At 40.0% G+C, this 16,055-nt stretch overlaps 1 protein-coding gene across 2 annotated transcripts in view; it reads left to right on the top strand.

Moving 5' to 3' along the window:
• The window catches only part of fgf14 (fibroblast growth factor 14), a 93,448-nt gene that overhangs the window by 51,169 nt on the left and 26,224 nt on the right, over nucleotides 1–16,055 (top strand). Inside the window, exon 1 of one of the 2 annotated variants that reach the window (XM_034128419.1) lies at nucleotides 12,240–13,576. The exons of the other annotated variant lie outside the window; for it this stretch is intronic. Within the exon in view, the coding sequence (XP_033984310.1) occupies nucleotides 13,384–13,576 (193 nt within the window). The 5' untranslated portion in view covers nucleotides 12,240–13,383. Of the gene's footprint in view, nucleotides 1–12,239; nucleotides 13,577–16,055 lie in introns of those variants that run through there. 2 annotated transcript variants of the gene reach the window in all.

The raw sequence follows: 16,055 nt of genomic DNA on the forward strand, positions 1-16,055 counted from the left end.
AAGAGGGTTCTCCTGGTTCTGTAATTGAAAGTAAACCTGTTCTCTGTCCCCACCATCTTTGTTAACAACATTTGAATCAAATCAGATATTTGATGCATGAAGTAGAACAGCACTACAGTATGTTCATAGGACACATCTGGACTTTCCTGTTGCAGCTTCTATGTGAAATACTTGCATGTGTGTGCTATTAGTGTCACAACACATCAACTATTTCCCATGAATGTTCTTGTGGGTTGCCTAGGATGAACACACTTGTGTTTTTTTTTACCTCCAACTCTAGAATCATCAACCAGACAAATATCTGAATGTATCGGACAGACTACCATGGAGTTTGATGAGCTTTCAGAGTCACATTGTGTCACTTTGGACGTGAAATGAACAAGTGGTAAACTCGTATTATTAGCATTTGAAGGCGATATATGCTGTATGAAACAAATAATACCCTATTTACTCACCCATTAGATATGTAGCAACATTCGTTTTTTGTCGTGTTTTAGGCCACATGGCAATTGTAAGTGTAATATTGAAACTATTTTTAGCTCTGTGTTGACCTTCACCAACAAATGAGGGAAATATCTGGAGTTCGCGGCTTCATAGTGTTCAGCAACTAGTCGCTAACTTTGTATCGCTACTTTCTAGTGTTGGACAGGTATAGTATGGGGGGGGGTTATGGGAGCTTTGTTACAGCTCGGGGTGAAACCAAACAGTTGAGTTGCAGTTGTAAGACAAAAACAGTTAGCTGACAGACACACAATCAATCTGTAGAGATGAGGGAACTCCTGGATTAGGTCATCAGTCGATGTTTCCGTCGCAATAAGCAATATAGTTTGAATAATATTGCATGGATTCATTTTTTTAGATTGTTTATTGAAATAAATATTGATTACAGCAGCGTTATGGCTAGTTTGTAGGCAAATGTATTGGGCTTATTGCCACTATAACGTGCAGTGAGGACAGCACACTGTTATATTGATGCATGTAATGGTTGCGATTGAGAATGCACAAAAAAAACGATATGTTTGCTTTTAGCCTGTCGAGAGATAAAACTACGACATCTCCTTAAGACAAATGACTTAAACCAATCTAATTCAAGCACATCGATAGAATAGTTGCGCATTTCCCTGAGCAGAAATTGACCGTGTGTCCGGGGGTCTGATGGAGAGGGACATGTGTTAATGTGCCTGCATGTGCGTGTGCAGACATCCGCGTGTACCTGTACATCACAGGAGTCTTTCTTATCCCAGAAGCTCCCCCTTGTTTGGGAATGCGTCTATTTTTAGAGCCGTGTCCAAAGGTCAAATCCTCTATTGGCCGGGAAAACACTGAAACAATGGTTTAACAGAAAAACATGCATCCTCTGGGAAATGCACAGCGCTTTGTCTCAGTCACCTGCTGCACGCTTTGCTGGGCTTCACCCTACGCTTTACTGTGATCACTGTGTGGGGTTTTCTTGTTTGGTTTAGCCAGAAAAACATGCTTTTTTTCTTTTGAAAATGTACATCATTAAGCTTTCATTGTCTGGGGTCATCATGCCTCAATACAACATGTGATGAATTGTGAATCGATATTTTCTGGACCTTCATTCACCTTCTACAATGTCTATCTATGTTCTAACAACTCATATCTTGTTAAAGACAAAACAACAGACGATGCATATTTCTTTTTATTCTATTTTGGCAGAACAATGACTGTTTTTAAGAAAAGTGGTAACATAAGTATGCAAACAATCTAAGTAAAAATGAGACTTCTCCATCAGTGCCAATTACTGTGTAGAAGTCCTCAAACAACATTTAACTTTAGCAAAAGTTAAGTACAGCAAAGTTAGAAAAATATCAGCAGCTAAATGAATCTAGAGTATTAAAATGGAAATACTCGGGTTCAAGAACCTCAACATTGTAAAGATAGTTCCCCCACTGATGAAGAATATTGCTTTATGCTTCAGGAATAATTTATTAAACATTTTGTCACAGAGAAAATGTGTTAGACTCCAAATCAATACAACCAGTGACAAGTATACAACGTTGTATAATGATGTTGGTTCTCAAAAACAAATGTGTGGTGTTGTATCACTTGAGGCTAATAGGTCACGCAGCCATCATATGAGGTCAGACACGTGTCAATCTGCAACACCATCATCATCATCATCATCATCATCATCATCATCATCATCATCCGCAGTCCTCTCTTCTGCCAAAACCTCGATCTTATGTGTCCCGAAGCTCAGGATAAAAAAACACGTCCCTCCTCTTCGTCCTCCTCCACCTCTTCTGTCAGTAGGCGTGATGGAGGAGGTGAGTGAGTTTCAGCGGTACAGTGAAGGCATCGTTGTCTACATCGCAGGCTTCGTCCTGCCAATGTGTGTCCCTGTCCAACAGTCTGTTTCATGTTGAAGAAAAACAAACACAATCTTAAATCTTTTTCGCATGAAGTTTAAGCAATTTTCCATTTCCGTTTAAGCCCCGTGTAGCCAAGTCATAAAGTCCTGGGTTCTGCCATCTCACTTACACACCAGCTAATTATAGTCCACTGTAATTACAAATGTGTCATTTCTCATTAGGCCCTAACAGCAGACATGCAAATGGAACACTCTATTTCACAGTGGGTTTTTTAATCTTTTCCTCAACTCTTTTGTATTTTTCCGTTTGACACAGAGTATAAAAACAGTTTTAAAGGTGCTCATTCCTCCTTTTTTTTATAAAGCCTACATATCTATCATTATTATTTAATTACCCTGGTTTGCATAGATGTTAATAAGACTTTTTAACTTGTGGAAAATAGCCAAAGAAAGAAAAACCCTACATGTATGAGGTCTATATCTGTCGCCATAAAAGTGAGTTTATCTACATAATGTGTAATTCTGTCTGCTTTAGTTTTGACCCAGTGCAGTGTTAGGGTCAGCGATCGATTGGTAAAGGGTAATGTCTGCTTTATCACACACAAAATGGTATCTGTGTTCATCTGGCCGTGCTCCACTTCTCAGTGACAGTGACAGTGGGATCCTACGGCACTGCACCACTGATCGCTATTGGAAACTGTGTCCTGAGGCTCTGATCTATATGTGCCTACATTGCATAACGTATGGACATGAAAAAAAATGCCTCTTTCCTTTTATTCTCTTTATTTCTGACATTATTCCATTGCTCTAGTCTCTCCATTTATTTCATTTTAGAGTCGTTTTTACAGTCGATATGATCAGTATAAAAGCATTGTGCACATGTTTGTATTAAACACCAGTTGGTAAAAGGGGTCAATCAGTGTTTTACCGCACAGAGAAACACATTATGGCTTATCACTACTGACTCTAATATTAGTGACTGCTCACAACACGGCCGCACTTCCTCTGGATAGGTCAAATCTCCACACAGAGTTCACCACTACTTTCATCCTGTTGTCACATCCTTTAAGAGTTAATTCATTGATTGATATATGGATTGCTGACTTGATACTGATTGAGAGTTGGACACGAGGGCATGTCAGTATCAGAGACACATGATGCAGTGAAGTGCTTTAAAAGCTTGTTATCTTAATGCAGTGGAAGATACAATATTTACATATTTGCTTACAAGCGGGACAATAGTGACTGTTACTCTCCCAGAAATCTTCCCTTTTTGCTAAATGAACTAGATCATTTTAAACCTTGTGTTGCTCTTTTGCAATAGACGTTGTCAGGGTTACATTTTAGTGGGAGATGTTGAGATTATTGTCAAAATTAAACTTTTTAGAACAGAGCGACAGAAATATTCTCATATCCCTTTGTGTCTCCTTCATTAACGCCGTAATCCTGCAGCAGTGTCCTGCTGAGCTCTGTACTGCTCTCTAGTGGCTGAAAGGTGGTAAAGCAATATGTTAAAGCAATATAAGCATGGAAGGATGCTAATATATAAAGGAGAAAAAAAACACAACAGGGTTCTGCATTTTAATTTTTAATTTAAAAATGCAGCAAGGTTGGTTTAACAGATTAAATGGATCAGCCTAGGTAAAGCCTACTGCACCAAAACCGATTGAAAACGAAATAGTTGTTTATGAAATGCTTTTTTATGTCTTACAGCTAGAAAGAAGTCAGTATATTACATATAAACACATTTGAATGAATACTGTCTTCAACATGTCAGTGAGTGTCAGCTTTTGTACATTTGATTAGTAATATACTGTGGGTGGTGTTATTGGCTCTACATGTACTGTATGTGAGTGGTGATTATCGTGAACTTGTGGAGCCAAAATGTTTTGAGTTGGCAAGTCGTGTTTTTTGCAGCTTTTTTGTATTGCCTGTCAAAATGTGTCTAAATTCCAAAGAGGGAATGTGAGTTAATGTGACGGGCTGGCAAGTGCCAATTATCTAAAAGAAGGAACTTAACAAAAACACATTATACTCCATTTTACCTTCAAGCCAGCTGCTCACGAGGATTTTCTCTCTAGAAATCGTAAAGTAGTTATAATATAATTGAACTTATAAAATGTTACATGACCACAACGTAATAGCAGAGTACCCCAGAGTGCTGTAAGAGGCCTGCTATCTTTAAATGTGTTCCAGATGAAGATACATCATGGTTAATACAGTAATTGTATTTTTTTTGCTAATATTTTAATGTGGTATTGTAATGTTCCTTAACCTATTTAATGCTTATTGGTTTCCCAACCTAAAAAGTGTTGTCTGGAATGGTAGTTTGCAGCTGACACATTACACTTTTATTCACCACATGGATTTTCTTAATTTAAAAGTTAAAAAATAATCCATGTTAATAATCACTTTTGTCAGAAGAATATACATCCATGACAGAAATATAGGCTCTGATACTGAATACACTTTGCAAGGCATGGATTAAGGCATACTTCTGATATGAATACAGTATCACGATCTATTTAAATACAAAGTCACCTGCCAAGTAAATAAGATAAAATCTAAAATAAAAAAAGTTAAAAGGATAGTTACTCATTTTTCAAACTGATTTTTAAATGTAAACGTATACAAAAACCGACACTTGTTGTCTTTAAATCAACACTGTTTGTATTTGTATTTTGGAGTTTCCCATCAGGGGTCACAGTCTATTCACACACTATGATGTCACTGTGGTGCCCGTCCAATGAGACGTAAGAGTGTATCCTGGGACACAGTGTGTGTGAAGTGTTTGATGTATTCAGAGCTTTGGTAACATTTGATCTGTGACGGCATTAATGGCTGTCTGAGTGTGTGGTAATGTCTGCTGGTTAATGGCCGCTGTCATACAGGAGTATTAACCCCGTCACTTCAGACTAATCACTGCACTCCGTGTCCCCCTGTCACCTCCATTATAGCTTACAGTCACTACACACGCACACACACATTATTTCTGTCGTGGCAGGGTTTCATCTGTTTTTCTCACTTCAGTCTGAGGGCCAAGAAGGTTCAAAGCGGTCAAAGTTATGGCGCTGATCGTCATTAGCTGGAGCTGCACTTATAGACATCATTAGTCTTTCATTGTCTCATTGGGACAACTTTATTGCGGTTCTCAATCAGAAGTGGCTTTCACACACTGTCTCCTGTGAGATCTATGGTGCATATCACATGAGTACACCTTAATAGACCCCTAGGAAGGAATCATTAAAACGGGAGTGAACTGAAACACACTCACAAGACATAATATTTTATGGAGGTATCATTTTTTATTGTTATGGTCTAATTAACAAGACGACAGTCGTTGCTTTGTCATTAAGAAAGTTTATATCTGGAAAAGTATAGTCATGTAGTCAATGTTCCCCCACAATGGTAGTTCATGCATGTAAAGCTTTATGACATATTATTTTTAAACACAAATCGAATATACTCCTTAGTGTATTGTGAAAAGTGTATTGTATAAAATACATAATCATACTATTAAACCCTTAAACAATGATTAGGCATGTTGACTGCATTGTAAACATATCAGACCTTGTGTCTGTTTGAGAACTCAGAAACAAACACAAACACAAATCCAATATGACAAGGAACCTGATCTTGTTAAAAGTTTTATCAGACATAATTAAGAAGTAGCTGATCAATTCATCTCTCTCATCAGGTATCCTCTGCGGTTGAAAATCACCGAATACAACAAGGACAGAGGCTATTATGTTTATATTTTTAAGAAGATTTAACTGGAAATGCTGACCTTCAACAGGAACAGTGTCTTAAAATAGTCTTCATTTTGAATGTAACCTGGGTTGTATCATTGTTTTCAACCTTGTCTTGCAGACACAGCCCTCAAAGTAGTTTTCACTGACCTGGTTTCCCCCATATCACATCTCTGAATGGTCCTGACCCCCGACCATCACCCTCATTACCATTCTATTAAGCCTTCCAGCTCCAAAAAACACCGGGTCCTTGACCTACATCAGAAATGTATTAATATTGATGTGCTAACCCACACACCCTATGCATTTTCAAGTGGGCACACACATTGTTTTTGCTTACCTACACACCCATGCACCCACACGTTTGCCCACCTTGTAATACACACACACACACACACACACACACACACACACACACACACACACACACACACACACACACACACACACACACACACACACACACACACACACACACACACACACACACACACACACACACACACACACACACTTGGTGTCAGCCTTCAGCTCCGGATGCAGGCCTTGCCAGAGGAGTTTGAACTAATTGATATTCTCCCAAACTACCCGGGGCTTCTCCAAGGAACCTCGCTCTGCAGTGCTGCTGACGAGGCACATTCCTTCACTGCTGCAGACTTAAAATAGGATCAAAGGATGTAGCAGTGTGTGTGTGTGTGTGTGAGAGAGAGAGAGAGAGAGAGAGAGACAGATAGAAAGAGAGCGAGAGAGGAGATGTGTGTGACCAGCATATTGATTCCTTAGAGAATTGTGACCACTCTTATTCTGCCTCTGCATCGCTCTCCTTATAGTTATCAAACATTAGTGTCCTTAAAAAACTTTCAGTGGGCTTCATCCTAAATAATGCACCATATAACTGGGTTGCTTGCGATTAGGGCTTTTTCTTCTACGGTCGTGAATTGATTACTGCTGCTGGTGAGGGGCTACAGGCCTGTGTTTAATCACTGGCACTCACCCAGTTGTGCTTCCCTCCCATTGCTGGAATCAGGTTTTATTTAAATGTCTTAATGCCTGAGTAAACGGCAGAAAAGCCTACAGCCACAAATATATATATTCTGTTACCAAACTGAACTTTCTTTTTACGGTTATACTTACCAAGTATTATTATACAAGTATTTGTATTGTGTGTCTCTACTGTGACATTTACATGCTTTAATGTTCAAAAAGGTCTTTATTTTTCTCATACTGTCTGTGCTGCATCACCTCTTTTCACCTGAGTGTGTGGTAGAGAAACTTCCTCTAGGGGGAACTTTGGGATTTTAGCATTTGAAGACCATTTACTTGCACAAAAAACGATATAACACACTAGAGGAAAGGGCAAACCCCCTCTTTAACATCACACCCCTCTTCTCAGGTTTTTTTCACCTGTGGGGATACAGGCCATGTATAACTTTGTTTTTAGTTTTAGTTTTAGTTCAGCAACAAAAGTGTTATCTACAGTACTTTCTTTAATCTGGGAGTAAACTATTTGTGAGTGCAGCTCACGGTTTGACGCCACTGTGTTTCATTAAATTCTCCGTCAGTGGACTCCACACCTCAGGCTCCCTCTAATCTCCTCCCTAGAGAGATGGTGCAGCACTCCCTCACCCGCACAACACAGAGACGTATCGTAATGCGGCTATACGTATTCTCTCGTGGCATATTTAGTACACCTGGTGGCGATTATGTGATGTACATTTCAGAGATTTTATATTTTATACGATGAACCGGTGACTTGAATGTCTACGAGCAGAGGCTTAATGCACCCGCTCCGCCACTCGTTTGGAACCAAATCTCTCCAGGGTTGTTTTCTATCCTTTTCAAATATATTATTCATTGACACTGCACCAGGAGCGGATTTGTTGGCAGTAAAGCAACACTAAAGAATTGCTTCTCAGTGAATCACTTCAGCTATCTCATGTATTCATTAATGAATTCTTTAATGTATTCCTTTACCTGCATGTTAAAAACTGCAGCAGGAAGTATTGTTACGACTGGGGCACACATGAAAATGATAGGACCCAAATGCACGACTCCAGACAAAAGATGGTTCAAAAAAGGAACTTACTTAAGGTGATAAGCAAGGCAATACAAAGTCTCATGTAAAGCAAGGACTCCAAAAAATGTAACTTAAATTCACTTTAGCTCAGATAACAACTGGCTGACAAGTATCATAAGGCTCCAAACAATCTGGCACTTGGCACAGAGAAAACACAGAATAAATACACACACAAGGGACTACAGGTGCAAACAATAAGGGCGGGGCAGGTAATCAGGTCAGTGAACACACATGGGGAGTCGAACTACCTGAAATGAGAGAGAAGATTATCAAAGTAAAACAGGAAATGACAACAAAAAAGGGTTAGCGGACGCGGACTTGACGATATTAATTAAAAAGAGATATAATACTAACAAATCTGACGAGACACAACAAGTATAGCCTAAAGGAACCCGCCACAACTGGATTATTAGTCAGTCATGGAAAGGATTTGGAGATTTTCCCCTTTTTAAGTACAAAATACTGCAGACAGTTCCTGCTTTAAGCTTCTTAAGATCATTGTATTTTAGATCACAGTACTATTCCATATAGACTGCTTGCCCTTCATTGAAACTTCTCAATTTGTTTGGGTCCACACTATGAAATAAAGTGTTGTGCACTCTCTTAGACACATTCTTTCCCATATTCAGCTAGCCAGGAACCTTCTAAAAACGATCTGATCTCATTACCAAATGTAAAAGAAAATGTGGCTAAAAACTTTGTTCCCTTTCAATTTCGTTTTGGTTACACTAATGCTGTTAATGGTTATGTTGTATTGAATACATAGTTCTTATTTTCTCTCTTTATAGATTTTCTTTCAAGTCTGTTTTTTAAATGTTCTCTTATGATACATTTAGGTTTATTTGACTATAATAATGAATAGTTTTGGACACAGCCGCTTTATAATGTACAACATTGCTCTTCAGGGTTTGATGTATAATGATCCCCTGATCTGTCTGGCCCTCTCCCTCCTCCAGGGCCTCACCATTCCCTCTTAATTTGTGACCATTTAAGTCAATCTCTCCATTTTCATTCCACCTCACAAGCTTTTGAAGTGCACTCGTCCATCTTAGCGCCCTGATTAGCTCAAACTATTAGACTCATCGTAACAAATGAGAAACATACGCATGCCCTGTCCTTAAGCTGGCTCTCTACGCTTTTATAGCTTCAGTAGATGGACTGATAATATTGAATGATTTAACAGCTGAACCATCGGGAGGAGGAGAAACACACAGAGAGAAAACATGACATAAATCCTTGCTAAGCAAAAGCATTACTCATCTTAAATTAAATTAGCTCCCTGTCTTTGATAATGCAAAGTAATTTGATTCCAGCAAGTTAAGCTCCCTTTATTTCACCAGCACTCAGAAGTGCTGAGTCCCTCTCACTGTTTTCCTTATCAGACTGGGTGATAAGAGAACATGGCCCTAAGGCAAAGTAATGGCAATAATGGAATGGGTTGTTTATCCCGGTTCCATTGGGTGACATTTGCTTTGCCTCTGCAGCAGGACATCTAACTAACGGTAATGCAATTTCCTCTGAGGAGATTTGATTAAAATGTCCTGTCCTGACGAGGATGGGGCTTCAAAAGACTGCTTCACATCTTCTTTGCTCAATCTTTGGGTCTCCATGTTTACCATACAGTAGACTTTCTGTGAAGGGCATAATGGTATCTGTAATCTGCTTGATAATAGAGCAGCATTAGCTGATATGCACATTACTTATTTTTTCTTCTTTGCGACAGGCTAATTTCCTCTAAATAAGATCCTAAGGCAACATTTAATCCTCTTTCATTTGCAGCTAGTCTCAGACAAAATGTCCGAATGTGTTACTCTAACTTAAAGAATGAATGAAGTGTCGGTGAACAGCTTGGGGCAACTGTCAGTTCCCCCTAACCATGTTAGCTCCTCGTGGGGCGGTATAAATGGGGTCACAGGAAAAGGTTTTGGTTTAGAGGGCTTGGGAATAGATCTGCCATGGAGTCTCATTCGTTCTCATGTAGGAGGAAAAAAAATGTAGGTATGTGGGTCCTTGTTTTGCTTCATGAATGAATATTTCACAGGGTTTTGATGTGCTTTTTCACACCCTGCGTTTGTATGTTTGATATTAAAACATTCTCTGGGTTTATACTGATTACCTGGCTCCTATATTTATATTTGCCGTGGTAAGGCTTTTGCATGTGCATGCTTCTTCTAGTGTAGAAAGCTTGTCTTAACCATCCATGCATTCAAACTCATATTGTGTGACAAAAAAAGGCAAAAGCCAAAATAAGTGCAAAGCTTCTCGTCTCCTCTCCTCTCCCTGGATCCAGACAAATGTGTTTTCTTTTTTTTGGTCTTAGTTAGATAGAACAGTGATTAATAATACTTTGATATGGTCCAAATGTGTTTGTAACATATACAGTATGTTCACATTGGGATCGGGATTGTTTTAAACTCATAATTTGCTCTAATTATTTTTTAAACTTAAATTAAAAAAAAATACTTCTAATTGGACAGTAATGCTAGACAGGCTCTTATATTATTATTATTATTATTATTATTATTATTATTATTATTATTATTATTATTATTATTATTATTATTATTATTATTATTATTATTATTATTATTATTATCTATTAACTATTTGTAGAAAGCAATATGAAACCACTGTCGTATGATCCTGTTGCTTGCTTATGCTGATAAATCCGCAATACTTCTTAATCCCCTTTTTCCTTTGAGCTGCAGCTTTACATTCCAGTGCTCCCCCTCTGTATAGCGTTAACTGAAGAAGATTGATTATCAATGTGAGTGAAATAGTAACCCTATCCGATGGAGAGGCGGTGCTGTGACGGTGCTGTTCTGCAGGGTCTTGTGGCTGAGGGACCATTGTTGAGCTGACAGTGTCCGCTGCTGGTTGGAGCGCTAACTGCAGTGTGTCTGCTGCAGCGCGGGACTGGAGGCTGTGCACGCGGGACATAAAGTCATGTGTGCTTCCATAGGCAGAGCTCGAGCGAGTGGAGTAGGGTGAGGAGGGGGGGGTGATGCACCTGAGCACTGCATGGTTGACATACGAATGATTTTAAAACAGGCAGGGTCATAAATATCCCTTACATTGAATTGAATAAGGCATTTAAAAGATAATTTGGGTTTTCATTATATAGAGGCACTAATGTTGCCACGGGGGGAAAGCGTCAGTTTACTTCGTTTTGTTTTTTTTAAATATTGACGTTGTTGCTGCATTGAGAAGAAAATGTGTGTGAATGAACCCTCTGTAGTTGTTCATCGGCCAGCCAGTTTAACTCATTATATATTCAATCTATGGATATCAACAGGTGCTGCAGAATGGACGCACAGGGCAGTGCAATAAAGCGCTCCACTCCCCTATAGCCTAAATGTTTAATTACAGCCACAAACAGCAGATGGCTCTCTTGAGTTTTAATTTCCGTGCCTGTGATTGAGACTCGGATGATATGAATCCCAAAACAAGAAAAAGGATGACATATTTTGTCTTTCATTGGCTTTTGCGGTTAGCAACACGTCTAATTCATTATTTTAATAGAGAAATAATGTGGAGTGGAGCATTAAGTGGATTTCCAGATGCGTGTGGTACATATGAGATATCCTGCAGTCTCTGGTGGTCGTACAAGTAAAGATTATATTGACCGATTTAAGGAAACGTTTTCCCCCATCATTGTGCAATGCTGAAATTAGTGGCTCTGTCCCTGGTGCTGAAAACACATTGCAAACGTAGCTCACAGCCTTAAAGACTTGCAATTCAAATAATATATGCTTGTGTTCCACGTGTGCAGTTAATATTATTTATCGTTATGAGGTAGATCACAAAGTGAATCTACTTGATTTAAAAAAACATATTGGCTAGTACATTTTAAAGGGAATTCCAGGTATTTAGCAAAGAGTGTTTAATTGCATCTGCCTTATTTTAAAGCACATGTACTGAAGAGCCCAAACTGAAGCATTCAAGGATAACATCTCGCCATCTAACGTCAGCATCAAAACCCTGCTGCTCATTCCCCTTCAAGCAAGGGCTCGGTGAGGGAGGGCACCGCCACACTCAGGCGTGTACTAACGAGTGGTTAGGACTTGTTGATGGGAAGGATTTGTTGAACGGGGGGTATAAAGACTCAAGCGAGTGACTACTGCTTCCTTTCAGCTTTTTTTCCTCTGAGCGTGGGAAATCGCACTGGCGTTACTTTCCCTATTCCCTTAACGCACTGATCGCCATACATGCCATCTCCCGCCTTGGGCTCTGAAGGAAAACCCATGGTGCGTCGAACTGTCTGCTGATCGCCGGGGGGGTTAAGTTGCAGCTTGTCACACAATGCAGACGTCATCTCCACTGGATTTAGATCAGCTTTGGGGATGTTTTCTTCTTCTCCTCAGTTCCTATCGCACCCTGTTGTGAGTATGGAATACTGTAAAGACAACATGTTTTGAGAATCCTGCAGACCGGAAGGTAGCTGGAATACAAGTTTGCATTGATTTATGCTGCTGCATCAATTTTTTACTACGGTTGCGTATTTCTTTCCATCTCTAAGTGTGTGACTAATGATCAGTCACCGCAGGGTCGCTGTCGCGGATAGCTTCTCGCAAACTTGAAGTTCGCATCGCCCGGTGCTGCTGTGCCTGCACTCGGGTGGTGATCTTCGCATGAGGCGTCTGTGTTTGCTGTCGGCGCACATGCACAGGCGTCCCCACCGGCACCCCAGCGACTTCTGATAGAGCAACCTCGTCTGCAAGAAGGAGGAAAAAACGGAGGGGTAAAAGAGGAAATAGTGGGTGCTGTGCTGTAAGGACACTGCAGCCGGTAGTGGACATTTAAGGAGGCGATGCTGCTGAACATGTCACAGACAATGAACAAAAAACATCACTGTGTGCAGGTATGAATGATCCTCTGAAATCTCGGTCCGCGTGAGTTTGGCGTAGCTCTTCCTCAAGACTATGTTTATTGATGCATGTATGGAATTACGCATGAACTGATCTCATTTTTTTCCATCATGTCCAAGAATCTTTCGACGATGTCATCTGTTTTAATATAGCAATGACAATGTAGTATTTGGACGAATCCAGAAGACCAGCTCCTAAAAAAATAATATATATTTGACATTTGACTTCACGGAACAGACCACTCAGCCGCCACCATGGGACTGTGACCCGGGCTGCGAGCTCCGAGAGGCGGCTGTTTGTGTAGTCTGAGCCCCCTGTTCAGACTGGACCTGAGCAGCTGTGACATTTTGAGCCATGGCTGCTGCTATCGCCAGTGGCCTGATCAGACAGAAGAGACAGGCACGGGAGCAGCACTTAGAGCGGCCGCAGCCCAACCGACGGAGGAAGAGCCCCAACAAGAACAAGGGGCTCTGCAATGGGAACCTGGTCGACATCTTCTCTAAAGTGCGCATCTTCGGCCTCAGGAAACGAAGACTACGGAGACAAGGTCTGGGAACTTTAGTGTGCAGATTGCCTGCTTTGTTGGCACAGTTTTGTGCATTCAGTGTAAAACATGTGCATTCAACCACTGGTTGATAGCTCTAATTAGGCCTTTGACTGTCATAATCACATTGCTTCCTGTAGTTAAAGTACACAAGGTGATAATGAAATGAATGATTCTCATTTATTGCTAATTAAATTGCCAAATTGCACCTCCGTGCGTAAAAAGTTGAAATGAGGGGGAGAGAGGATTCTGTTGTGTGTGTTGGGCCACTGAAAGCAACCTGCTTCTGATTTGCATTCATTCCAGGTAGCACACGGCTCCTGACGAGTTGTACCAAATGCTTTAGACAGGCTTGCCGAGCTGTCAACTCGGCGATTCTAAAAAGGGGCCTGATCGTTATGAAGCACATGCAGGTTTTTCTAAACTGCTTAGTAGGCTACCAAAGCACATCATAAAAACCCAGAAATGAAACTCATTTATATGCAAGCAAAAAGGTCAGTAACTCCGGTGGAATGGAGGTTACGCCTTTCAAACATAATCTTTTCTCGCGTAATTTTACGAATCCGTAGGCCATGGCCTCTTATTGCTCCAGCTGATATTCATTCCACTTATGGAAATGTCATGAACAAATTTGCTCTCATGTGGCAACCTGGGATTGTTCTAATGCACTCCCAACAATTAGTTCTCTGCTGGAATCAGTGCCAACTGTGAACGTTATTTATCTTCCAAAAATAAATTAGGGTAATTCATTTAGGAAAGAAATTACCCCACTTATTTGTCCTTGTTAGTAAATAATGTAAGGCGACTGTATGCTCCTCTTGGAATCATCAGGTATCAAACCTGTTGCAGCACACTTACTGTGACTCCAATGGATTAAACACCATTTTGCACTATTTAATGGCTATCTTGCATTAAAATTAACATTTGTTTTTAAAAGGAACCTCAAAGCAGAGTTTAGTCTTTCATCTTGTTCACAAAGAGAGACATTTTGATGGCCGAGCCTCTCCTGTACACTTTCTGTTTTCATGTTAAATTTGAACAGTACAGTATGATAATTGCCCCTTGACCTAGTGTTTACACAGATTAAAATGGTATACATCATCCATACTGCAGCACATCTGGACATGGGTCAGACTCAGGTTGCATCAGAATTGCAGGTTCTGATCTGTGTGTCCGTATCTCAAGATCTTTGTGTGGATCTGATTTATGTGCCAAATTGTCTGTCCTCCTCTGTCACATTGGAATTGGATTGTGGTATATATATTTCTTCATTTGATTACCAGCGTTCAGCAGCCCCACAGCTGAGGTGTCGACAGACCATGCTGTCATTTGGTCAGGGAATTAATGTCTGGCCAGGGCAAAAGACAAAAAAACATATTGTAAGATGGCCTTTTTGAGTGTGGTGTATAAATATTTAAGCATTTAATTGTGGACAATTGGGAGCTGGTTTAAATAGAATACTGAGTCAGACATGTGGAGGCCAAGTTGACTTGCAACGGCCATTTTATAGAGCCACTTAAGGCCTCCCTGAGCGTCAGAATAGTGATGTTAATCCACAGCAACAGTGCCAGCACAAGTGTTGGTCAACTGTGTCATTAGCCTTTAAAAAGCACGACCCTGCTGTCTGCAAGATGAGAAAAAATCCCAACTATATAAAAATAATGGAGAAAGCCGTTCTAAAGGGAGTATTTTTTATCCACATTTTTGAAGCTGTAGTCAGAAAACAGGGCATCCTCTCTGTTTTCTCATGCTTTAATTTTGAGTTATTTGTTGTTAGAAGCCTAATGGGAATATAGTCCATTAATTTTACCCTCAAATGATAATTAGGAAAAATCTTTACCGAGTGATATCAGGCTTTTCTGTCAGGGGGCTCCTTTGAAAATACTGCATTTACCACTGTTTCTCTCCTCACCCCTCCACACCTCTTTGCACACGTTTCTTCTCTCCCTTCTTCCCTTTCTTTTCTCTAATTCACTGTAGAATCACAAGAGCACACAGCTTAGGAAGACTAATGGCTTTTTGGGTGTGCGTGATTTAATATCGCCCCCAGGAAAGAGTTTTCTTTTTGTGAGCGAATAAAGTCAAATGTACCACACATCATATACGATTATTGATCACATAGGCAGACATACAAAGTTGTCTTCATACCCCATGGGAAAGAGGCATTTGACTTCCCTTTGACAGCTGAGCCTGAAGAGAACAGAACTTCAATACTATGATTATATATCAAAGTAACATTCAGATTTTCACTGAGATCTGTCGAGATGAGGGAGTAGAAGTGTCTGAAATATACTCTAACACCAGTATTCCATTTGGCTTTGCTTATTGATCTCCTGAGATTCTAGATTAGCTATTGTTATGGGCTGTATTGATTGGCAGCGACACAAATTGTGTTTTCAAGCCAGAGCATGTTGGTGAAATTCAAAGAAAATGTGTCCAAACCATCACAAATCTATATTAATCATCCTAATCTTAAATGCTT

The sequence above is a fragment of the Trematomus bernacchii genome, unplaced genomic scaffold (genome assembly GCF_902827165.1).
Source record: "Trematomus bernacchii unplaced genomic scaffold, fTreBer1.1, whole genome shotgun sequence".
Taxonomy (NCBI): Eukaryota; Metazoa; Chordata; class Actinopteri; order Perciformes; family Nototheniidae; genus Trematomus; species Trematomus bernacchii.